Genomic DNA, 24933 nt, shown 5'->3' on the forward strand with positions numbered 1-24933 from the left:
GCACTGAAGAGCTGAGTTTGCGTAAGCAATAGCTGAGCTGTTTATACTTTTTATATTCTTCCATCAAGAAATAATTACCCTTCAACCAGCCTTACCTCTTTCTACTTCACATATGCAAACCACCTAAATAAAACATACTCCAACTCCCAAACCACACATCAGTGTACAGAATCAATGGGGACCCAGAGGAGTATGGAATAGCACATGCATAGCCCTTCCCACTTCCTCATCCCAGGGCATGCCTTCCGTCAGCAAGTACACAGTGAGCATCTAATGTGGACCAGAAACCTGGGAGGCAAATGGAGTGGATTTTGCTCACTTATTTGCTGCAGGGAAGTAGAGTATAAGATTTGTTCTACCTCCAGTTCTATAAAATTAAAATGTTATTTCTGGTTTAACAAAGAAAATATAGTAAGACTTTGGTGCCTCGTTGCCTTGTTGCCTGTAATTCTCTGTTGGATAACATCTACACGTGGATTGGTTTGAAATGGCCTTCGGCAGGTTGCTGCAGGGCCGTCCGACCATTTGCAATCTGTACTCCCAAACTAGTCTTCAGTTCTCGAGTAACCTGGCTTTTGACACTGTTAGAAGTCAGTATTGCCCTGCCTTATATCGCTGTGTGTTAAATGTGTATAAAGAGGGCATGTATTGACAGTTCCGGAGGCCTATGCGATACTTTAGAATAGCCCATGCCAGCAAGATGCGGTTTCAATTATGGAATAATTACATTTTAAAGATTTACAGGATTTTTTTGTTTTTGTTTTTGTATGAGAACTCCATTGAATAGTTACTTTCCCTAAGACATGTACTATGTGGTTAAAGGTATACAGTTTTCACTTATATCTCACTTAGTATTTAAAGAGCTACTTGTACATCTCTGTGATTATGATCCACAAAAATATTGCTACAAACTGTGAGTAGATATATAAGTCCCTACTGAAAATATTTGCCCATATTCATGAACCCACTATTCAAATAAAAGATATTTCAAGGTGGAAAATATTAAAAACAACAACAACAACTCCTCAGCAAATAATGTTGAACCTCAAAATAATGACCAGCATACCCTAAAAGATGACCTTAGGCTGGTGTGATCTTTAAACAACCAACATACATTTCCTTAAAAAGCTTACAAGAGGTAAACCCATCATACACTAAAATGTTGGATTTTTTTTAAAATTATTTTTCCTAAAACAGCAAAGATTTGAGTTTGAGTGGGCATTCTATATCAAATAGTTTCAGTAAATATCTGGAATTTAGGAAGCTGGTGAGATTTTTTTTAAAAGGAAGACTATAACTTGGGTGCAAACCTTTCTATTGCATCACTTTGGTGAATCTGTAGCTCTCCCCAGGCATACTGATCAATGCCTACCTGTGAACTAACCATCACTCCTCCTCTCCTCAAAATCTTCTCTTCTGATGCTTCCTGTCTAGTACCTGTTCCAATTTAAAAAGTCAGAAATTGGCTCTAAAAATTTACTGTAGGACTAGACCTTTAAGAACTTTAGATACTAAAACTTCTGGATAGGGAGCATAAAGTAGTTTTTTTTTTTTAAATAAGTAGCATAAAAATAAATTGAAAACATGAGAAATAAAAATGCTATAAAATTATGCATATTTTTTAAAGGACTAAGTAGAATTTTTACATATTCACTGAAATTAATTCAGTGGAGCCTTGGCCAGTGTTGATCAATTGTTTAGGCGTCCTCTCATGTACTGAAAGTTTGCTGGTTCCCAGTCAGGGCACATGCCCAGGTTGTGCATTACACCCCCAGTAGGGGGGGGGGGGGGGGCGGGGTGTGCAGGAGGCAGCCAATGGATGATTCACTCTCACATGGATGTTTCTATCTCTCTCCCTTTCCCATCCCCTCTCTCTAAAAATCAAGAAAAAAATATTTAAGTAACAATTAACTCAGTGTATATGTTAAGTATTAGACATGTGTGAAGAGAGAATTAGTGACCTGGAATCTAGATCTTAAGAAATAAAGAACATCATAAAACACATGTCTAATAGGAGTTCCAGAAGGAAAAATTAGAGAAAAAATATTAGAGGCAATATTCAAAGATATTTGGGCAAGAAATTTCCAGAGATTGTAAAAAGAAAAAAAAAATAATTCTCAAGGTTATACATATAATTAGTTTTAAAGGGTCAGAAAGTACAAAAAAGGGTCTGTAATACAAAGGAAAAACCCTTCTCCAGTCCTACTAAACCCTAAGTTCCCTCTCCAGTACCACAGGACTAACAAGATTTTAATTGTTTTTGCTATTTCTAGATTTTTAACATGAAATGTTCTTTATCGATTGACTCCGTACCAGTAGAAACAATGATTTAGTTGGCTTCCTTACAATATGAGCTTGCACATGTGCACACGCACACACACTCTCACCCTCACCCTATCCTCCCATTATGTCTGCGTCTCCACTTTGAGTTAATTAAATATTCTGTGTTTCTAGCATTGTTGCGACGTAAAAACTGGTCCCTGTTGAGCAGCATTGTATTCCGTTTCCTTCCCTGAACAACGCTTCACTTTTTCTTGGAGCTAATTATTGCACTAGTTTTATTTGCTTGTTTTGGTTAATACTATCACAGATTCATCCCCCAATGTCATCATTTTTATATGGTTAGCCATTTCAGGAAATGTGTAATTTCCATTATTTTCTTAGACGCTTCCATCCTGGAGGCCTTGATTATCTTGCTTCTGTTTGTTTTGGTTGCTTTCTGGGGCCTGGAGTCAACTCTTTCCTGAATTCCATGTCCTTCTCTTTTTGTATTACTTTCTCATGTGAGTGGGGTGCATACCTCAAGATATGTGTATGGGAGCTAAAATTCCTTAAGACCTTGCATGTCTGAAAACGACATTATCCCCTCTCACATTTCATTGATATTTGACTGAGTTTTGAGCTCTCTTTGAAAGTCATGTTCCTCACAAGTTTGAGGCAATGTTCCATTGTTTTCTACTTTTGAACTTCTGGTGAGAAGTCTGATTCCAGTCCTTTTCTGATCCCTTGCACGTGACTCCCTATGTTGCTCTCCCAAAGGGTTTCGCATTTTCTTTTCTACTGGTTCTCAGATTCTATAGTGATGCCAGTCGGATTGGATTTTTGTTCTGTTTTTATGCTGGGCACTTATTTCCTTCAGTACAAAGAGTTTTCTTATATTTCTTTTCTTTTCTCCCTCATGATTTTCTCAGGATTCACTTTCTTCAATTCCTATTAGTCACTATCGAACCTTAGGTTGAACAAACCAAAGTTTGTTCTCTTCTCTTCCTTTTTTCTGTGTATTTCTATTTTTGTTCTTCTTTCTATAAGGTTTTCTCAACTTTATCTCCCAACACTTCTATTGATTTTTTTTAAAGTTACGATATTTTTCTTTGCAAGCACTCTCTTTTTGGTTCTTTAATGTCTTTTCTTATTGTATCCTATTTTCCCCACCATGGACCCAACATTTTGTTTTATCAGTATGGCTATTATGGGATGTTTAAAAAGAACTTTTCTACTCTCCCTGTTGTCTCAGTTGCTTCCAAATTCCTTTTTGATGCTTGTTTGCTTTGTCATATTTATTTTGTGTTAAAAGTCTTCCTCAAATGTCTGATGACCTGGCTCTCCGATGATTTTTGTGTGAGATGATTAGAACTTTAGAAACAGGCCCTGCTGACTAGTAACCTTTCTCGTAGGACAGTGAGCAAACAGGGCTTCATTATCTTGTCTTGGTGTCACTAGGGCAGTCCAGTTGGTTTCCAGAGAGGCTCCCCTCCTCTCCTGAAGGGGAGTCCCCAGCCGTCTGGCAGCCAACTGGGGAAGGGCGCCAAGAGGACTCGCTGACAAATGGGCTCACGTGCCCTCAGTTTCCCTCACCTCTCCTCAGCCTTGCCTGGTCTCTGCAGGTCAGCCCTCTCGTGAAGAAGCCACCTGTCTGGCGTTGAGGTTGGAGATAGGCGGAGAGGGGAGGTAGTTGCCTGGCTGCATGGACTTGGGGAGGTTATCGGAAGGTTTGAGGTCACTTGGTGGAGAATTGCTACCAGTTCCGTTTTCAGTTCTGCTCTGCAAGTGCACCTCCAGAGGCACCTGGTGTGTCCAATTCCTGAGCCTTTTGGAGTTTCTCTAGAGCAGATGAGCTGCTGCTTCTTGGCTAACCAGATGCACAGGCAAAGTCACCTGTGCTTACAGACACGCTCTCCCTTCTCTCTGCTCAAAAACATGTCCATCTGCTTCCTGTCCCCTGAAATTCAGCTGACAGTTCTTTTCTGGTATCATCTTTCTCAGTTTTTATCTTCATCCTTGAAAGTCCACGCCTTATTAAAAATTCCCACGCCATTATTGTAGTGGAGAGGCAGAAGGCATGGGGGATTGAAAATTGGCCCTTCCTCCACCACGTTTCCCCCAATCCTTTCTTCACACCGCAGTCAGTGTTCTATTCGCACCCAGTCTGACTGGAAACTCCGCAAATGGCTCCAAACCTTTACTTATGTTATGAAGGGCAGAAAGGCCTCCCCTGGTTATTTCTTAGGCCTTATTTTTTACCAGCCCCCATCCCCTTCACTCCTATCCACACCTCCTTAAGGCTCTGGCCCTATTTTACATTTTCCCCTGGACCATGTTTTCTCTGCAGGTCCTTTGCAGATGCCCACCTGTCACCCCCACACCTGGATGACTCCGAATCAACACTGAGGTCCCAGCTGAAAGGCCACCTTCTCTAGGGAGCCTTCCTTGAGGCTCTCCAGGCCTCGGCTTTCATAGTCATGATACCCAGTTCTTCCTGATCCAGCCTCCACCACGTTGTGAGTCTCATCAGGGCATCTGTTTGCCTGGCACATGGTAGGCACTGCAGGTTTCTTCAATGGTGAATGAGTGTTTTTCCCTCTGAACCTTTTTCACTCAGATTTTGGCCAAGTAACTCAGGCCTTTCTTGACCTTCAAAGCCTTGAGTACATTCCAGTAATAGCCCAACCTGTTACCTTTTCACTCTCCTTTCCCCACACGTAGAAACTCTGGAAACTGTAAACACCTGAAGCACTAGTGTTTGTACACTCACTTGGTGCACATAAAGGCTTTGTTTCAAATGTAAAATTAGCAAAATTGTATGTTGTAACATTAGTTTGGAAGAAAGCTCATTTCTGTGGCTTAAAAATTAGACAGCAATCAAATCAGAACTTGAAGTCAATCAATACTTAGTGCTGTAGCATTTCATGTGGGAATGAAGAAGAGAGGGTTGTGTTCGAAGTTGTATTTGCTGGTAATTTTGATTTATTCAGGTTGTGGATGGGCAAATGAAAAAGAAAATAAAAGGACTGGATTTTTGATGCCCATCTGTTCATGCTTCAGAGACCTGGAAACTGATGTTTTAAATTTCCTGGTTTTACTTTCTTGGTTTATGCAGTTTTAAGAAGGGAAAGGATGGAACCGCTCAGTTAGAAAAAAAAAAAATGAAGGAGTGAAAGGAAACACGAGGAAAAGTGAAAGGTAGAAAAAGTACCACAGGAAACAAGCAAAATAGAAAGGGAGGAATTTTTTTTTTTATTCATAACATTGGACCTTTTTGTAATTAATGTGCCTCTAAGCATGAGTCCAAATCTCTGATTGGTATACAAATGAAAATACGGTAACATTTTAAAATACCTGCCTTTAATCTGAAAGTTCAAGATGGCCCAGTGTGAATACAGACACCAGAGGGATTGGAGCAGGGTTTTGAGAAATTTCTTTGTATGTAACACCTCCAAAAATAAACAAATTAATTAATTAATAAGGATGGCTAAAGTATAATTTGTAAGAGTTAAGAAAAACACATCTTTAACGTAGGCTTAACTATGGAAAGGCCAGTGCGGTCAGAGACCAAAGTGTTTAGAGTGATGAGTTCTCTCTTCAGTAACAATGCTGAGCTCTCTCTTCAGTAACAATGGCAACGTAAAGATGAGGATCTTCACCATTATCATCAACAATAAAAAATAACTGTGTTGACTGAGTTCTGGCCATTTTCCTAGCAGCAGCAAGGCAGCGTTAGTATTATCTCCATTTTCCAGGTGAGGTAACTGATACTTAGACAAAAGCCCCTTTCCTCCAAGTCAGCTAATAAGTGATAGGCCCCGAATTTGAAAACAAACACTACCCTGAGAGCGCTGCTTGACCCAATATGCCATTTAGCCCCTTAATAATAATCCTAATATATAAAAAGCCAGGGGCCGTCACGACCGAAACAACCAGAGGGATGACCAAACAGCAGGCTGTGTGGGGTGACCAGGACAGCGAGGGGTGCAGTTGGGGTCAACCAGGCTGGCGGGGGGGGGGGGCAGTTAGGAGCGACCAGGCCAGGAGGGGGAAGTAAGGGACGACCAGCCGGGGGAGGCAGGGGGCAGTAAGGGGTGACCAGGCGGATGGGGGGGGGGGCAGTTAGAGGAGATCAGGCCAGCAAGGGGAGGGTCAGGTAGGGGCAATCAGGCAGGCAGGCAGAGGTGGTTAAGGGTGATCAGGCTGGTGGGGGGGGGGGGCAGTTAGGGGCAATCAGGCAGGCAGACAGGTGAGCAGGTAGGAGCCAGCAGCCCCAGATTGTGAGAGGGATTTCTGACTGCCGGTTTAGGCCCAATCCCCAGGATCTTCACCATTATCATCAACAATAAAAAATAACGTTTTCCTTTTTTATTTATTATCAATAGGTTAAGTGAGGTAAATGGGTAGCAAGTTTTAAAACTTTGCTTCTGAGCTATTAAGGAAACAAGTGCTTTTGAAATTTCTCTGGGATCGGGCCTAAACCAGCAGTCAGACATCCCCTAAGGTGTCCCAGATTGGAGAGGGTGCAGGCTGGGCTAAGGGGACTCCCCCCCTGCCCCACCCATACATGAATTTCGTGAACTGAGCCTCTAGTTGTAAAATAATCAGGAAATTTTATTAGATATGTTAATCCTAGGAATTGGAGAAGTCTAGGAATGGCCTCATTCTCATCGAACAGATGAGAAAACCCAGGTTTAGAGAGATTAATGACTTTATTCACAACCAAGCAAAATGTTCAGAGAAATTCTGTTTATAGAACTCAGTTATCTATTGTGAAACTTTATATTTAATTTAAAGAAGTAACATTTTGCTTCACAAGAAAATTCTCAAATAGTGTCTCCTTTTTATCATCTACATTTTCTTATCACATTTGATAGTCAGCTCTCTCTTCTTTTATAATAGTCTCTTGTCAGTGTCTGTCAACATAAATACAGGACCTCCTACTCCATGGTTTTCCTAACACAGTGTTGACCCTTTCTGCTTTCTCCATAACAGTCTCCAGTCGTGTTAGTCATCTCATGCTGCTGTGGCATTAGTCACACCAAAGACTGGGTCGTTTACACAACAGAAGGATATTTTCTCACAGTTCTAGAGCCTGGAAGTCTGAGATTAGGGTGCCAGTGGGTTGGTTCTGAGTAGGGTTCTCTTCCTAGCTTGCAGATGGCTACCTTTTGGCTGCATCCTCACCTGTAGTGGTGGGGATGGAGACAGGGAAGGAGAGTGAACAGGAGGGATCTCTTACTCCTCTTATAAGGTCACAGTCCTGTGAGATTAGGGCCCAATCCTTATGACCTCATTTAACCCTGGTTACCTCCTAAAGCCCCTGTCTATCTCCAGATATAGGGGTTAAGGCTTCAACATAGGAATTTTGAGGGAATCCAGTGCAAGTACAATGATGTCATGTTCTAAAGGACATTATCCCATTGGGAACACGGTCACAGGGGAATGCTTATATTTGTTTGGACAGAAGAAAGTGATCCTTTCTTTACTGCTGGCCAATTGTCCCATTGTGCTTTCAAAATTCTCCAACTACTGGCTTTCAAACAAAATATCAAGGAACAGAACACATGATTAGAGCTTATTTCTGGAGTTCCCTTCACTGCTTTGTTGGTGCTGCAGCAGATCTGGGATTCCCAGGGTAGTGAGAACGTTTACTTGCCAACAAGGTAAATGCCTACAAAGCAGCTTGCTGAGTGTGTGCATGTGAAACAGCTACTTCCTCTTCCTTGGAAGAGATTTCTTCACATCCACATCGGGGAACGTTTTCCTTTTTTATTTACTATCAATAAGTTAAGTGAGGTAAATGGGTAGCAAGTTTTAAAGCTTTGCTTCTGAGCTATTAAGGAAACAAGTGCTGAGCAAGGCATTAAGTTTGAATTTTAAAATTAGATCATTTTAGTAATGGCATCAGTAAACACAGTTTGGTTTAAAGGAGATGTGGATACTTTACAATTTGAGGGGCTAAGAGACCAAAATAAGTCAGTGTGAAATGTTACTATGTGCTCACTAAAAGCGTTGTAAATCCAGACATAAGCTCTTGCAGATAAAAGGAGCTTAAATATTTGTTGAATGAATATTTGTTTCTGACTTAACCCAGTGACTCATGCACTGACCATCTTGAAAATACCCAGTTATGGCATTAGGAAGAACTCCATAAGTATGGATATCACATGCAGGAGCAAGGGAATGGCAAGTTTACTTCGATTTACTCGACGACTTTACATGTCATCTCCAACACATGTTCTCTCTTTTAATCCTCTCAATAAATTTGCAGAAACAGATATCACCCCATTTTATAGTTTAGGAAACTGAAGTTCAGAGAAAGTGAGTGATTTGAATAACTCCCCAAACACAAGAGGTGCCAGTGCTATCCCAGGTACCGATGCAGCCTGGGCCCTCCCCTCTTCAACCTGCCCTCTCCTTTGAGTGGATTTGCTTACGGTGCTTCACAGAGATTTCTCTCCACCGGTTCTCCCAAAATAACCTTTCTCATAAGCTTCCTGTGGTACCTGCAATTCCTCCATTGTGATCAATTCCCTTGAACTAGGTATTGCCCCTTTGGAAGGGCGTAACACATTGAGCATGGACGGTGATTGATACATTGTGGGAACTGAAGATTAGTTCCCAGCAAGACCAGCAATGAAGAGCAGGGCATGGTCAGGGCTGGATGCACAGCAGGGCTTAGTTGCAATTTAGGATGCAAGGAGATGCTTGCTGGGGGTGGGGGTGGGCAGTGGGTGGGGAATCAGAAAGTAATATAAGAATCTTAGGGAATTAACCACCATACCACCATTGGGTGGAGAATGCTTAAAGTGGAGGTAGGAAAATTAAGATTTCTGCTTTGCAGTTTAGCCTACAACTTTGCTTACTGTGTTGAATTACTGTAGTAAACCTTGTATAAACTAGAGGGTTTGTTGCTGTTCTGAGTGCTCTGTTTTGGGAGGAGGGGAGCGCATGAACAATAAGCATACGTATGTTCACAAGAACAGCTCTGAATGTGATAAAAATTATTTCTATCAACATGCAAGGTAGGTTTTCTCATTCTCATACATTTATAAGGACCTTAAATTTTGTGTTGGGAGGAGTACTTTAAAGGTTTTTAAAGGGATTTTACAAAATTGCACAAGACAAACTGCTCATATTAGTTTGCAGTTAAATTAGCAATATATACAATCTACAGCCCTTTGAAATCAAGAGAGTATGGGGAATTGAGGCTTACTTATCTTAGTTAAATAGTACTAATCACAATAACTGTTGTCAGAAGAGGCCAAGCCAACAAATGGTATAAATTAAGTCAATGGAAAGTGTTTGATTTCCACAAATGATTTTTAGAAATGATGCTGGGAAGTAAAAATAAAGAATAGGCTCATGAAAGGAACAGGCTCAGAGAAACCATCTTTTCCTATGACAGCCCTGCATCCCAGCTATTTAAAGGACAGAAATCAGAAAACGTTGGACCTTAGGCAGGAGGCTGAAGCTCCCCTTGAGGGCAGCCTTCAGGGAAGATGCTGTCTTCACCGAGCATGTCACCTCTGGGGTCAGATGTGGCTAAGGAGGCAGCCTGTTGCCCACCAAGTTGCGTTTAGTTTGGGCGTGCATTTCTCAGGCAACTGCATCGCATTTGCTTGTTAACTTTAACTGCGGCAAGTTTCGGTGGGTCCTACTTTGCCATCTTGTCACAAAACAGATTCTTATTAGTCCAAGCAAGACTCTCTTGCCCAGGATCCCCTCACAGACCATGTCGTTATTTAATGTTGGCTTCTCAAGTTTGCACCATGGGAGAAGAAAGTTGGTCAGGCACCAAATGCTGAACGTGGAAACGGCATGGCCTGACCAGCCACATGGTGCTGGATGGCCATTCTCCCAACACTTTTGTGCTGTGTGCTTGTGGATTGCGATGGACTCATCTGTGATTCGAGTTTGTTCAAAGAATGTCCTGCCAGGAGTTTCTTATTGAAACAGCCTTCGTAGACATGTGCCCTCTATTTTAGGAGTATTAGCTTTTAGCCATCCCCAGGAAAGAAGAGCAGCCATCCTACAACCAACCACCAAGAACACATCTTCCTGTTTAATGTTGTGATCTCCAAACATCTAGTTTTAATTACGATGTGTGTGGGGTGTTTTGTTTGGTTTTGTGTTTTTTTGCTTGTGATTCCTTTATTTAGTAAAGATAGTGTGGCAAGAGGTATAGGGGGTGTATGTGTCCACATGAGAACACTAGATCAAGATTTTTACTTTCAAACTTTATAGGTTTATATAAATCTGCTTACCATATAAGTGATATATTGGACACATGTGGGCTAGCATGATTTTTTAATTATCTTGGATATTTGCTTATGTGGCTAAATTCTAAAAATGTTAATTTTGTAATTAATTTCCAACACATTGTTTGGAAACAATGAATAGTTTTGGTTATAAATCACCCAAGAACTTAGATCACTGAACTGCCGGGATGTGTCTTCCCAGTTGGTTTTGGAAAAGTTACTTATCTTTGATTCCCATTTCCTTTCTCTTCAATTCTCAATATGGTTTCTATCCAGGAATTCACAGAAATCGCTGTGATAAAAGAGAATGATATTTTTTTCTGCTGTCATCCATATTAGCCTTGAACCATACAGTCTTCTGTCATTTTTTTTTTACAGGTTCTCCTGATTTTTTTCAAACTTCCTTTGGTCTACTGATGTGTGGCCTTGGTGGATGGCCTTTGGTTGGGGCTTTCATCATTTTCTCATGTGAATGCGCTTTCCCATTCCTTCTGCCATCCCTGAAATGTAAAATATGCCTCCCCTCATTTGGCTCCCCTGCTTTTCAGACTGGCTGTGGCTGCATACCTCCCAGCGTCTCAAACAGTGTTTCATAATGTTTCCCAGACTATCCTTTGTTGAATATTAATTCTTAAGGTGCCTCCTTGAGTCCGCTGGGGTGGGAGTGGGGGGTTACTTGTTCCATTAGGTGTCAAGTTTGGGACCAGCCACAATGTTCCCATCACATAACACATACTCAATGGGTAGTTATTAAATGAGCCAAGGAATGAATGAGTTAACATAGTGCGCATTAGCATGTGCTCTGGGAAGTTCTACAGTGAAGACGTGTTTGACTTTGTTTAGCCCAGCATTTTCCAAACTTGTTTTCTCACATAACCTTCTCTAGCACAACACCTACACATGCCCCGTGGAAGTAGCACTGTACAAAACACAGCTTGTAAAACCCCTGCCTAAAGGATACAACGCAGAAGCCATACTGCTCTCCCTCCCCAAGCCTGAGCTGTAGGCTGAGCTTGGTCAGCTTCCTCTCCGTGCCTGACCCACATGCAGGCTGCTTTCCTTCACCTCGTTGCTAACGCCATCCTCTTTCTTCACTGGCTCCAGTTTGGAATAACCTTTAGTCAATTACACCCTCTGTGCATCTTTTTCCCCCTACGTTGTCTTCCAAATCTGGTCTGAGAAGCAAGGCTATTCAGAATCTCTGTCTTGAGGACTCTATCTGTTAGTATTATTTCAAAGATTCTATAGGTTGAACTCGCTGTATTCTTTTTATTGAAATCTCTCAAAAAGACATTTGTAGGCAGCGTATAACACCATGACATACATTTCAGCCATGACATTCTCTTCAACAACAGATGAATCAATATGAACATCCTAAATTGCCTTACTTTGTCTTAACACCTTCCTCTTGACTACCTCTGTTAGTCAACTACACAGGCTGTAGCTTCTAAACTTCAGCAGAAATAACTAAGATGCTTGGAACATTCCCTGTGTTTGCCATCAATCATGACAGCCTTTTAATGCTTCTCTCAAATCTAGTCTTTCCTTGACTAATCTGAATGAGGCCTTTGGCCGTTCCTATAGATTCAGCTCTAGCTGTGTTTGTTTAGACGTAGGGGTTCGGGAAGCAATCAAATGTAGGTCGAGATAGTACTCACTCCAGCTGTGTCTTTAAAGATTGTCCAACTCAATCTTTTTGTGGCAATGGCTCTGGAGCCATGTCAGGGGGCAGAGGTGAGAGGAAGACGGGCATTTGATAGAAGAGGTTGCACAGTAGGTAGACTACTGCTGTTGCACAGATTGACTATTGGCTGGAAAAATGTTGCGGGTGGGGTCCCATGGCTAATAACAGATTAGAAGTGATGATTATAGTAATCAGGATATTTCTGAAAGTAAAAACAGGTTCAAAGATGTTCTGTGGGCAGTAGCATTTCTTGAAGGAAAAATGGGGGATTGTTAAATAGTGAACAGCATATGCGCTAAAAGGCAGCTCTGTGGTGTTCGTCTGACTCTCTCACTCCTGCATGGGCTCTTCCTCTTCTCATCAGCACCTGCATCTGAGTTGGAGCAGAGCAGGAGAGAGGAGTTTTCAGGCTGGTGCCTGTTTGCATAGTCCCGTCATTGGGTTAACCCGGACAGACACTCTGCCCAGTTTTGTAGAAAAGCTTCTCCCCCGACCCCCTGCCCTCAGGAAGGTGTTATTTTCTTTTTTTTAGCCTGGCACCATTTATTGCCAAGCTCCTCTTAACTGTACATTACAAATAGCATCTGATTAAGAATGTTCTGGATGGGTTAATTAGTGTGGTGACTATTATGAAGCAAACCGCTTGTTAATATTATGCCTATTTGATCTGGGTATTGATGTGAAGTAATTGACCATAGAGCTACGTTTAGAAAAGCTGGGATAAAGTTTTTTTTTTTATTTCTATTATGGCAATAAATTTATATGAAACACGTCTATGAAAATAAGAGTTTCATGGCACCCAGAAGCAATGGACTCTGTGTGGGGTGGTAGATGAGGGTTGTTTTATTTTGTTGTGTTCTGTTTTCTGGAAAATGAATACATTTGTCCAGCTACTTCAAGATCAATTCGGTTGAAACAAAGGAGTAAAAACTTATTTCAGCTGACTACTGCTGAAATATGGCAACTAAGGTGATTTCAACTCCCCTCACTAAAGGACATATTTCTTCTTAGATTTAGCTCATTGACTAAATACTCCTCTGGGTAACAATTACTATATATAAATAGACTATTAAAAATATGAGAAGATATTATACACAAGAAACGCATAGCATGTAACCACCTTCTTTCAAATAATGGATTATTATCTATATTATTTATTGGTATTTTGTCCAGTCCTATTATTTTCCCTAGCTATAGCATTTCCATAGGGAATTTATTCCATGAGCTAATAAATTATACCATCAGGGGGGTTTTCTTGAAATTCAGCTTAAATTTTCCTATTCTTAATTTCATCTCATTACTCCTAGTTGTACCCCCTTGTAGCAGGCTAAATAATTATTCTCTTTCCTTAGAGACTCCTATTATGTACCCCTCTAGTCGTCACTTAGCCAAGCTATTCATATTTAGCTCCTTTAATCTATCCTCATAAATCAATTCTTCCATTGCCTTAATCATTATTATTGCTCTTCGAAGAACTCTCTAATTTTCAAATATATACAGTTATCAGGTGGCCCAGATGAAACCCGCATCCGCACAGCATTCTGTCCCCTCAGACGTGGTGTGTTCCCTCCCTGTTCACTGTGATCTGTAACTAAGCAGCGTATCAGTTTCCTGGTCTGATCAGCACAGGCTCGCCCTGTCGGCCCCAGGCCGTCACCATGGTGCTTGCCATGTGCTCTGTTTGCATTCAGGTTGACTTTTATTTTGGCAATTTCATCACACGGGGAAGTGGAGTTTTGTGTTACTGCTCAGATTTATATTCAGCATTGTTCTGGGCCCTCATTCACCACCATCTATCAAGTCAGTCATCACAGCCTGTGTGAGCATGGGTTTCTGTTCATCCTTGAGAATGTTTAGGAAACGTGTTGACTAAAAGCAGGCCTAGCACCTTGCCCACAGCTAAATTCCCTGTCAGTTACCAATTCCCATTGTTTACCACCCTTTAGCCAACCTCCGGTCTCTTTTAGTTGGCAATTTTGCTTACATGCTGGACCCTGTAAATGGATTTTATGAGTGAGCTGGGTCATGATACTGTTTTCTAAAAGGAAGATATGTTGTTTTAATGCTTATCAATTTTTTTTTCTAAATTGTGACTTCTTCATGCGCTGAGCTTGTAATTCTATTAAAATCTTTTGTAAGCTACCCTGGCATTCCTTATCTGACTGAAAGAAGCAGGTCCCCTCACTTGCTTTATTGTTGTTTTGCTGATGTGTACAGATGTTCCTTCTCTTATTGTTTGTTCCACTTGTTTAGGAGAAGTTGAAGATATTGTTCTACTCTTTTTTAAATTTTTGTGTTGATCAATGAACAATTGATTTTTAATTCTTTAGCATTTCCTCAGTATTTTGAATTTGTATCAGAAGAAAGTTGGTTAGTTCCCTTACATATTTTGGACTTGTGAGGTCTGAAATTGTAATCCGCATATGCCCAAGTTTCTTTCCATTGTAAATCAAGAATTAATTTACTTTATTAGGGCATACCAAGAGGGTTAGCGCCATTCTGTGTCTACTTATGTCTTGGTGGAAGGGGCTCCTTATATATTCAGGTCTCAAAAGGCTTCTGTGAAACAAGCACAGAAGGCCCTCTCCCCCAAGTAAGCTTTTTGATTCTGGAATATACACAGCACATGACAGCCAGACAGCACTCAGCCCCCACCCCCGCCCCACCACCACCACCGCTCCTTAATGTTGCTCATCGGGCACCACTTTGAGAACTAGTGGATGCCCTCTTCCCTTCCACTCCTCTCCAAAGAGAAGGTTCTGATCTCTCAGCTTTCTTTTTTTAAAACATATGTCTTTACTGATTTTTTTTTTAGAGAGAGAGAGAGAGAGAGCAAGGGAGAGGGATAGAGAGATAAAAATACTGATGCGAGAGAAACATTGATTGACTACTCAGTAGGTCAAGCCCACAACCTGGACATGTGCCCTGACTAAGAATTGAACCAGTGACCTCTTGGTTCATGGGTTGATGCTCAACCACTGAGCCACACCAGCCAGGCTCAGCTCACTTCTTAAACTCCATCTCCACCTCTGCCCACCTCTCTTGAAAGATGACCTCTCCTAATGCTTTGGTGTCACACCTTAGATGCCACACCTCCCACCTGAAACCCTTTTTCATCCTGCTCCCGTCCCTAGCAGGTGTCTGAAAGGGAGCCCCAGTACTACCCTGTGCACACGTGCCCTATTAAGAGGAACTCGCCTTGCCTTCCTCGCTGTCCTCTTGCCCTCCCTTTCTGTGCCCGCCCGCTCGTGTGCACATACCCTAACCTTCAGTCCGGCTTCTTCCTGCTCCCTCCAGCGGAACTGCCCTTGGAGTAGGCACTGATCCTCTATGTATCAAGGCCCAAAACTCCTAGTTTCTGGTGCTATGGCACCTCTGTAATGTTTTACGCCCTTTTTACACATTCTTTTGGGCTCTTAATTCACTTCAATTGTGAGATATTACATCTCAGATTTACTTCCTACTCTTCCCGTTACTCCTATTGCTCCCCTTTCCTGGTTCCTAATCCTCACCTACCTCTTAAACGTATGTACTCTCCATTTCTTCACTCATTCAGCAATTCAGGGGAGGGGGCGAGTCTCTGGATGGGCCAGGGACTCAGAAAGCCCTTGTATCTGGCCCAGTCGCCCCTCTAGACCTTGGACCCCAAGGCCTGGCCAAGCCTCTTTGGGCTGCATATCATTCCCTGTGGGGTTCATGTTCTTTCACACCCCTTCCTTCTGGTCGTGCTGTTCCTCAATCCAGAACCCCACCTCTCTGCCTCTCTAAATCCTCCACTAAGACTCAGGCTCTACTCAGTCCTAAGTCAGAACTGATCTCTAGTTCCCGGGTTGAAAAGCTTGTGTCTGTTCTTTGCATACTGTGTCCCCCCGCCCCAGGTTAACTGCTGGTTCACACCTGTCTCCCACCCTGTCTTTTCTAAGCACCGCTGGGTTGCTCCCCAAACGATGATGAGCTCCTTGATTTCATTTTATGTAGATGCTTCTACCTTCGGTAATCTCACACATACTTCACAAAATATTAGTAGGGTCGATGTGACGAAAGTGGGTGCAGGTGCGCAGGAATACAGAAGGTCATGTGCGCAGAAATGCCTGGTGTTAACCCAGGAAGTGCCAAGCATTTTGATAAGAGAACGAACTGAGATTGAAAGTGAGCCCGCGGCAGGTGGCGACTGGAACATGGAGTGAGCGCCAGAATGTGAGTGAGGACTGGAAACCTTTGCTCTGCTTCCCTTTCTGTGTGTGCACTGCAAGTTTTATAGCCACTGACATTCTTTGGAAACGGTTCAAAGACAATCGGGTCCAGTTTCAAACTTTTGAACTTTCTCTTGATGGCTGCTGCTTTTTGCTCTTTTTCTGGAATTTTTGTTATGTCTTTATTTTTTTTCTCAGTTTTAGACATCATCATCACGTCCTTACAGGAAGGTCAAGGGTACATTTTAAATAGTATCTTCGCTGAAAGACTCTGGCGTTTCCTTTTCATAACAGATTCGTGCCCAAGCATAAAGCAGCCCACTTACAGAAGATGCTCAACCTTAAAGGAAACGGCGGTGCCGCTCCATCCACGGCCCTTCCTTCCAGGCAGGAGCAGGGAAGTTGCGAGAATGTGTTGGATCATGTTGAGCCAGAGTCTGGACGTTGTGATGCGGCACAACAAGAGAGCCTGGGGAGCTCATTGACGCGGGAGCCATACTTGAAAACGTGTGATAATTCCAGCTCTCATCCTGGGGAAAATCAACAAAATCCGTATGACATTTTGAGTGGGGTTGATGATCAACAAAGACCATTGCACATTGTCTGGCCTCACAGGTGGTAAGTTTATGACACACCCATTTAGTAAGAGTTATAGAACTGGTCATACAAGATATGTTCTGGTGATTGACTGAGTAAGTTGTTGTTGCTGGAGCTGGAGGAAAATATCATTTTAGTGTCCAGTACCACCAGTGGGTGCCCAGGTGACACTACACAATGACTATATAAATAGTTGTGTGCTTCGATCAAATTTCAGTTTTTGAATTACAGATAATTACTCACTTACAGATAATTTGCTCAACTAACAATGGTAGCTAGGCACTTCTAAGAAAGCAAATCTTGTTCAAGAAGTTTCAAAGTAGCCCTAGCCAGTTTGGCTCAGTGGATAACTTATAACCTTCCTAATGCCTCCACCCTTTAATACAGTTCCTCATGTTGTGGTGACCCCCAACCATAAAATTATTTCCGTTGCTACTTCATAGCTGTAATTTTGCTAGTGTTATGAATCGTAATGTAAATATCTGATATGCTATATGTGTTTTCCGGTGGTTGTGACCCACAGGTTGAGAATCGCTGGATAGAGCTTCGGCCTGTAGACTGAAGGGTCCCAGGCTCAATTCTAGTCAAGGTTCGATTCTGGTCAAGGGCCAGTTCTGGTCAAGGTCATGTACCTCAGTTGCAAGCTCAATCCCCTGCCCTGTGGGATGTCTCTCTCTCACATCGATATTTTTCTCTTTCTGTCTCTCCCCTCCCTTCCACTTTCTAAAAATCAATGGAAAAATATCCTCGAGTGAGGATTAACCAAAAAAAGAAAAAAGTTTCAAAGTATAACAACAGGATTATATATATGTAATATATGTTATAAGTAATATATATACTGTTTATCACAAAATTTTCATTTGTATACATTGCTAAAGCAGAATTACCATGAGAACAAAACAATTTCCAATATTTACTAATTTGACCAGTTTCAGCTGGGTGCCTATTTCCCGTGTGTTGTGTACCAGCACATTTGAAACCATTTCCCGGCCCCCAAGGACCTCTGTGTTGTGCTAAGCGCAGTACTTCCTGGGAGAGTCTTTTCCATACGGAGGAGGAAAGTAAACTGGAACAGATAATCGCACCACATGTAAACTCCGGAACTTAACCCTGGCTCCTATAAATTGGGATTTAAAGAGGTAAAGTGTCCTGATAATCTTCTGGTCTTAGGCATGAACATGTTAATCTAGTTTTCATTCCTCCCCGTAGTTTAATCTGCATGTGGCCTGATTCGGGTTCACTCCCCCCGCAGAGAACCGGCTCTTTATTGCAGAGATGCTGGGCCGGCCATCAGGTCCGATGGTCTGAGAGCAACTGCTTACAGGTGAAGGATAAGCGCACACACCCGCCGGGCAAAGCGCCTTTGCCGCGGATTCACCTAGTACACATTAAACCCCGGAAGCCTTCCGGTTGATCTGCAGCATCTGGTACCTAAAGGGATTTTCATCTTTGACGCTAAATGTATGAACATAAAATTTAGAGATTGAAAGTCGACGTGGACTCTGTTTTTGGATTTGTCTATTCAGCTTCACATTTCCAGCGTAGCCTTACTGAGGGAGCATCATTTTTAAATCATGTTTTACTTAGAATGTGGCAATGTTCAGGATCCCTTTCTGTTTTTTGTTTGTTTGTTTTTAATGCAGTGGATCTGGATTAGATCAACCTATTTCGAGGTAAAATAGATGTCATCATTCACTCCCTTTTGAAAAGCTTTTCCATTTGTTCAGCTAACCTTTGTCTCTGAAATAATATTTATTGCAAGGAAATCAGTTCTACAAAGTTTAGTTCCAGGTTAGCATAAAAATGCTAAATTACATCATCTGTAGTCTCCTATTGCAAGGCAGCACCCTGGGTGAGAAACGCGTTATCTAATACGTTGCACAAAATAAGACAGAGCTATGTTAATAACATTAACAATATTAAATTGAATAATTCCCTCTCTTCCTTTGTATATTTTTGCTTTAATTTAATTTAATTGCCTAAAGTTAGTTGCTTAAAGAGATGCAGCATTATGTTTGTGCACATTCTTATTGTTAAAGCTAAATTATTTTTAATTTGGAGAAGAGGGGGAAAAAGCCGCATCAGCAAGAGTAAATGCCAAAATATAAAAGTAACACATTCATCCTTACGGGTAATATAGTAGAACATTGGAAACTTGGAGGTTGCCAGACACATAGCTAACATTAGGGCTAATTTTGAAAATCTAGCGTGCAGTCAATTTTACTGATGCCTGGGGACATACAAGGTAGAAGCTGACAAGAGAACTAATTTTGTTTGGGTTATTTACTGCTATGCATCATCCGCGGGTTCCCGCCTGACACACAGCTATATGAAGGGGGATATTATCACACACTAAAAATTTATGTTGACATTCGATATTTGTTCAATATGTCAGCAGTATTACTTTCATAATCAAAAGAGTAAGAAAAAGAGGAAAGAAAGGCACTTTATGCTCATATAGATATATCTTTTTAATAACAGTCTATAAGGTTAATATAGTTTACCTTTGAGAGTCTACAATGAAAACAAGCAGGGTTAGGAGGGGAAATGACAGAACGCATCAGCCCCGGCTGTTTGTTTGCCATTACCTAAGCGAGCCATGTCAGCTCTCTGGCCCGCGTCTGATAGCTATTTGTTGTACAGAGAGCACAGCATAAAAAAAAAAAATATCAAACTCTTAATACTATTGTGTGCCCATAACCATCTGTCACTGCTAGCCTGGAGATGAGAGGAAGATTACGAGGAATAAACACTGAGCCGCCGAGCATTGGTAAAGCCTTCGGGCAAAAAACTCTTGTGGGGACATCAAAGACATTCTAATTCCGAGGCAGTCAAGGATTACAGTGTGTAACCTGTGCTGACAACAGATAAATGACTGGCAATATTGTGCCAGAGCGGTTGGGTCCTGCATGGAGTACTGATGATGATGATGATGATGTTATCTCGCAGAATGGACTCTGCTGGGATAATTTTATGATAAAACACTTTTTTCAAATGCCACTGGGTCTAGGCAGACATTTACTAGCTACAGGGATAGCAATCAGTTTCTTCAAAATTTACTGTTCTAAGCCCATTAGAGTTCCCGCGCAGCAAGACTCTTCCATGGAAATCTCAGACGCCTACGTTTTCTTTAGGAGGATGTATGCAAATGTTGTGAGCTGAACTCCTACCCTTTAGTGGTAGGTGCTTTATCATCTGATTTATGTAAATTCGCTCATAAAAATACAGTTTATTTTTAATTGGTGAATATGAATTAGAAAATTAAGATTCTGGTTCAGCGTTCGTCAAACATCCCCAGTTACAAGCACACATTTATTTAGACCTCTGATCGCATGGGTAGGGATCATCTAATTGACCAGTCAATAAGAACTGTATGATAAAAACAAAACAAAACCGTGGTTTTCTACTAGAAACGACCGGCGTGTATTCGTTATCCTGCCTTCTGAGTTGGAGCCTCCCCCATAACCTTGCGTTGCACATGTTTTTTGTCCGTATGCTGAGCTAGTTAAGCTACCTGCTTGAAGGTGGGTTTTCTTTAAAATTGGCAGCCGGAAGTTCTTCTGTCTGTTGCATTTCTGCCTTGGCCATGTATATTTTCAGAGAGAAAGTATTTCAGAACAAGAAGATGCAGTAATGATTGTTTCCCCTGTAAACACAAAGGAGAAATGGACACTAGAGAGGATTCTTCGAGCCTGTCATTCATTACCTTGCCTAACAAAACAAAAATAAAGCCCTCCTTCTCATAAAAAATATGCCCATGAACTCATGCAGTCGCAGTAGCCAACTCTAAAAATGAAGTGATGCTGACCTCATTGTGTTAGTTCCACATGGGGATCATGAATGGTCTAAAATATAGCGTTAGCCTCTAACATATCTCGTACTAAGTCAACCAAATGTAGAGCCTGCTTGCTAGAGTATGTATCAAAATCAAAAGTGACATTTTCTGGAAGATACATTCTGGCTTTAAATCTGTGTTAAAATGTCTGCGCATGAGAACAGGCCCTTAAATGCAATGCTTGCCCCTCTCTTCATTCTTTCTGAATCTGAGCTTGTCAAGGATTATAGTGTGCAACCTCTGCTGACAGTAGATAAATAACTGACAGTATTTTAGCAGAGTGGCTGGGTTCTCTGCAGAGTAATTTGTTTTCCCCGTTCTACCCCGTCTTTAATGTTTTGTTATAAACATCCATAGCAAGGCACGGCTAATAGAAATGACTTATAAAGAAAGACCTGTAAAAAAAAAAAATAGATCCAATTGGCAATGCCTTTTTTTAAGCTATTTTCTTTCCAAACATTATGCAAATATTACAACATGTACCAGTGCCAAAGTTTATGTAAATGTTCTCTTTATTATAATGGGCACAAGAGACACACTGCTGGAGGGACAGGGAAAAACAAGTTTATAAGACATTGAAAGGCAGCACTCTCAATGCTATGGTTCTCAAACTCTCTGATCTCAAGACTCCTTCACACTCTTAAAAATTATTGGGGCAGCAGCCTGGCCAGTGTGGCTCAGTAGTTGAGCATCAGCTTATGAACCAGGAGGTCATGGTTCAATTCCTGGTCAGGGCACATGCCCAGGTTGTGGGCTTGATCCCCAGTATGGGGCATGCAGGAGGCAGCCGATCAATGATTCTTTCTCATTGATGTTTCTATCTCTCTATCCTCTCCCTTCCTCCCTCTGAAATCAATAAAAACATATTTTTAAAATAAAATATTATTGGGATACCAAAGAACTTTTGCTTATTGGGGTTATACCTATCAGTATTTACTCAGGAAAAAGTTTTTAAATCTACGTTAAATCATTTAAAAGTAACAATGAAGAACCAAGTACATGTCAACTTAATGTATTTTTATGAAAATAACTATATTTTACAAGATAGAAGTTAGTGATAAAGGTGACATTTTTTCCATTTTTGTAAATCTATGATGTCTAAGTAGAAGAGAGTTGAATTTTTATATTTGCTGAAGTATTCAATCTGTTGCAATGTGTTGTTTTGGGGGAGGCTTATGAACAAAATTCTGACTCACAAAGAGATGGAGTTGGAAAAGGAAGGACTGTTTTATGACCCTTTCAGATTATTGTAGATACTCTTCTTTGATACTACACTGGAATTTGACAAGTACGAGTTTCTTAAAGGTAGTCGAAACCACTCAATGACTCTTGATGCTCATTGCAACAAATATTATCAATTGTTTTCCTTGAAGTGACAGGTTCACATAACTCATATCTGAGAAAAAGTCTGCCAGATGTCCAAGTCTGAGTAACCATGGTTTGTCTGTCTGCTGTTCTTGCAAGTAAAGTTGGTGTTTCATGAAAAAGGCAGCTCATTTAGCTCATTGCTCAAACAATCATATGAATACTTTCCTCAAGACAGTCCTTGTGCCTTGGTTCACAGAGGTGATTTATGTGCATTTCCAATTTTGTTACACAGAATATTAAGTCTCTTGAAGGGATGGAATTTAATAAAATTAGCACCTTTAATGCTTCTTCAAGGACATTCTTAAGTGAAACTCACTTTTTTTTTTCTTTTACAGTTAGTGCAGGTGGTTAAGAATACAATGACTGCTAGTTTGGTTTGGAGCCATGGCCTGAGTCATGCTAAGGCAACAGCAGTTTTACCCGTCAGTGTCTTTTCCCGAACACGGCGTATGTCAACCCAGTGGAAAGGGCAGATTACATCTGAGTGTTGTTATGAAAATAGTTTGAAAGAGTCTGGAATACCCCCTGGAATTCACCGGCTACCCTTTGAGAATGACTGTCAAGTAGAACTGATAATGGCATATGTAAGAATGTCTGCCATCAGTCATTGAAATTGCCTAATTTTTAGTTCTCATCAACTACTTTTTCTTGCCCAGAATGTTATTTTTATTAACATTTAGATTTAGTAATTGATAACAAACAAGTGTTCATCATGTATAAGAAAATTATCTGAGAACAAACAGGGTTTGTCTCAACATGGGCTCAGTAGTTAGGAGGCCCATGAAGAGAGATCCTATGGTATAAAAAATTCTGTTCAGATCTTACAGAGTAGCCCGTAGTTGGGTGTATTCTGGTTAAGGCAGATGATGTGAGAGGCAGTGAGGCATCCTCAGGAGCTTGGAATTGTGAGAGTAGCTATAGTTACAGGTTCCACCATTACCTCAGCACTTGGGATGTGGGGAAGTTATCAGAGCTTTTCACTTAAAGGGGATGACTATGAACTATATGATATTTGCTGTGTTTTCCATAAAATGATGTATGCAATGTTGATCATGGTTAACAGTGTAAATATGGAAAGGGAAAGGCCCAGTCATCAAGAAACAAAGTCAGATTTGACACGTACTTAGATAAATCATATACTATAATAAAGAAAGAATCTGACAGACTCCATTTTTAGGAAGTTCGGAGATTTCTAATTGAAAACAAATGATCGATATAAAATGGAAAATTATGCTGTTTTACTTGAGAGTAAAATAAATTATTTTTTTTCATTCTTTGATTCTCTGAGGTTTAAAAATACAACTTTAAAAACAAAATTGATAATGCCTTCTGAAAGGTTGTGTGTTAGATGATTGGATGGTATACTTTTCAGGCCAGAATAACTGATCTTGGTTTTCTTGTTTCCTACATCACTTGGAAAAGATTTGGTGAGTAGATTGTCTTAATTTTTTTTAGGTTTTACTGGCCATTACCTGAGAACAGAATACTTTCAGAGGGCAGTCAGCGTTCAGGTGCTACAGTAGGATATGAACAGATAGGCAAAGGGCTAGCTTTGGACACCAATGTTCTTTGTTCTATTTCAGTGTTATCTACAAATCTGTCTTGTAAGGGAGAAATGATTATCATAGAATTACAGTTCTGGAAAAGATGGTCATGAGGTCTGGCCATCTGCCTTTCAACACACTCCACCAAAGCTCCTCAGACCTGTGAGGATCCATTTTACTTGCCCTGATCTATACAGATGATTCTAGTAGTACTGTCCATTTCCACAGTTGAAAATCTTTATTGTAAGGACTGTCTGCCCTGTAATCATTGTAAGTAAGCTCATTTAAGATTGACTGGGAATGAGTAACTGCTCTTTGAAAGAGATCATCTAACCCAGCAATTTTCAATTGGAGTGCCACAAGAATTTTTAAAACATGCAATGCCTACATAGTCAGGGGCACCGACCTCTTTTCCCTTAGATTGTCAAATTGAAAAAATGGCAACAGCCAACACAACAGTAGCTGTCCACTGTGAATCAAAATTATACCTATTTTTTTGTGTGTCAGATCAGCCAAAAAACAAAATGTATTTTTGGGTGTGCCTCAGAATTTTAGTAATTAGTTTATGTGTGCTATGAGATGAAAAAGGTTGCAAATCTCTGGTCTTAACCAACTCAATATTTATCTATGGATTGGATAGTCAAAGCTCACAAGAATAATAAGGTTCTAATTAATTGCAGTCATTCCCAATTCAGTGATCAGTTTTACTCAGCCATATTTCTTTGCTTAGAGGTGTTTTTGTTTGTTTGTTTTTGGTATGTGTTTGTTTGCTTGGGGGGGGGGGGGGAGGGGAGTCCTTAAAGAATTTTAAGTGAACTCTCTCATTTATTTATTTAATTTTTTTCTTCTTTTTTAAGATAAATTTTATTTATTTATTTATTCAGTTTTTCAGGGTGACATTGGTCAACGTGAACATTTAGGTTTCAGGTGTGAGTTTCTATGTTACAAGATCTGCATATTGCACCTTGTGTCCACCACCCAAAGTCAAATCTTCTCCTGTCACCTTATATTAGCACCCCCTTCTCCCCTACCCGCTTCCTGCTGGCAACTACCACACTGCTGTTTGTGTTCACAGGTTTCAGTTTTATATTCCACGTATGAGTGAAATCATGTAGTTCTTAGCTTTTTCTGACTGACTTATTTCATTTAGCATTATGTTCTCAAGGTCTATCTATGTTGTTGCAAA

The 24933-nt window shown here is 40.8% G+C and overlaps 1 protein-coding gene across 2 annotated transcripts in view; it reads left to right on the forward strand.

Moving 5' to 3' along the window:
* The window catches only part of GTDC1 (glycosyltransferase like domain containing 1), a 361495-nt gene that overhangs the window by 281336 nt on the left and 55226 nt on the right, over positions 1-24933 (forward strand). Inside the window, exon 6 of one of the 2 annotated variants that reach the window (XM_081095910.1) lies at positions 16698-17021. The exons of the other annotated variant lie outside the window; for it this stretch is intronic. Within the exon in view, the coding sequence (XP_080952036.1) occupies positions 16698-17021 (324 nt within the window). The remainder of the gene's footprint in view (positions 1-16697; positions 17022-24933) is intronic. 2 annotated transcript variants of the gene reach the window in all.

The sequence above is a fragment of the Myotis nattereri genome (genome assembly GCF_964212035.1).
Source record: "Myotis nattereri genome assembly, chromosome: 7".
Taxonomy (NCBI): domain Eukaryota; kingdom Metazoa; phylum Chordata; class Mammalia; order Chiroptera; family Vespertilionidae; genus Myotis; species Myotis nattereri.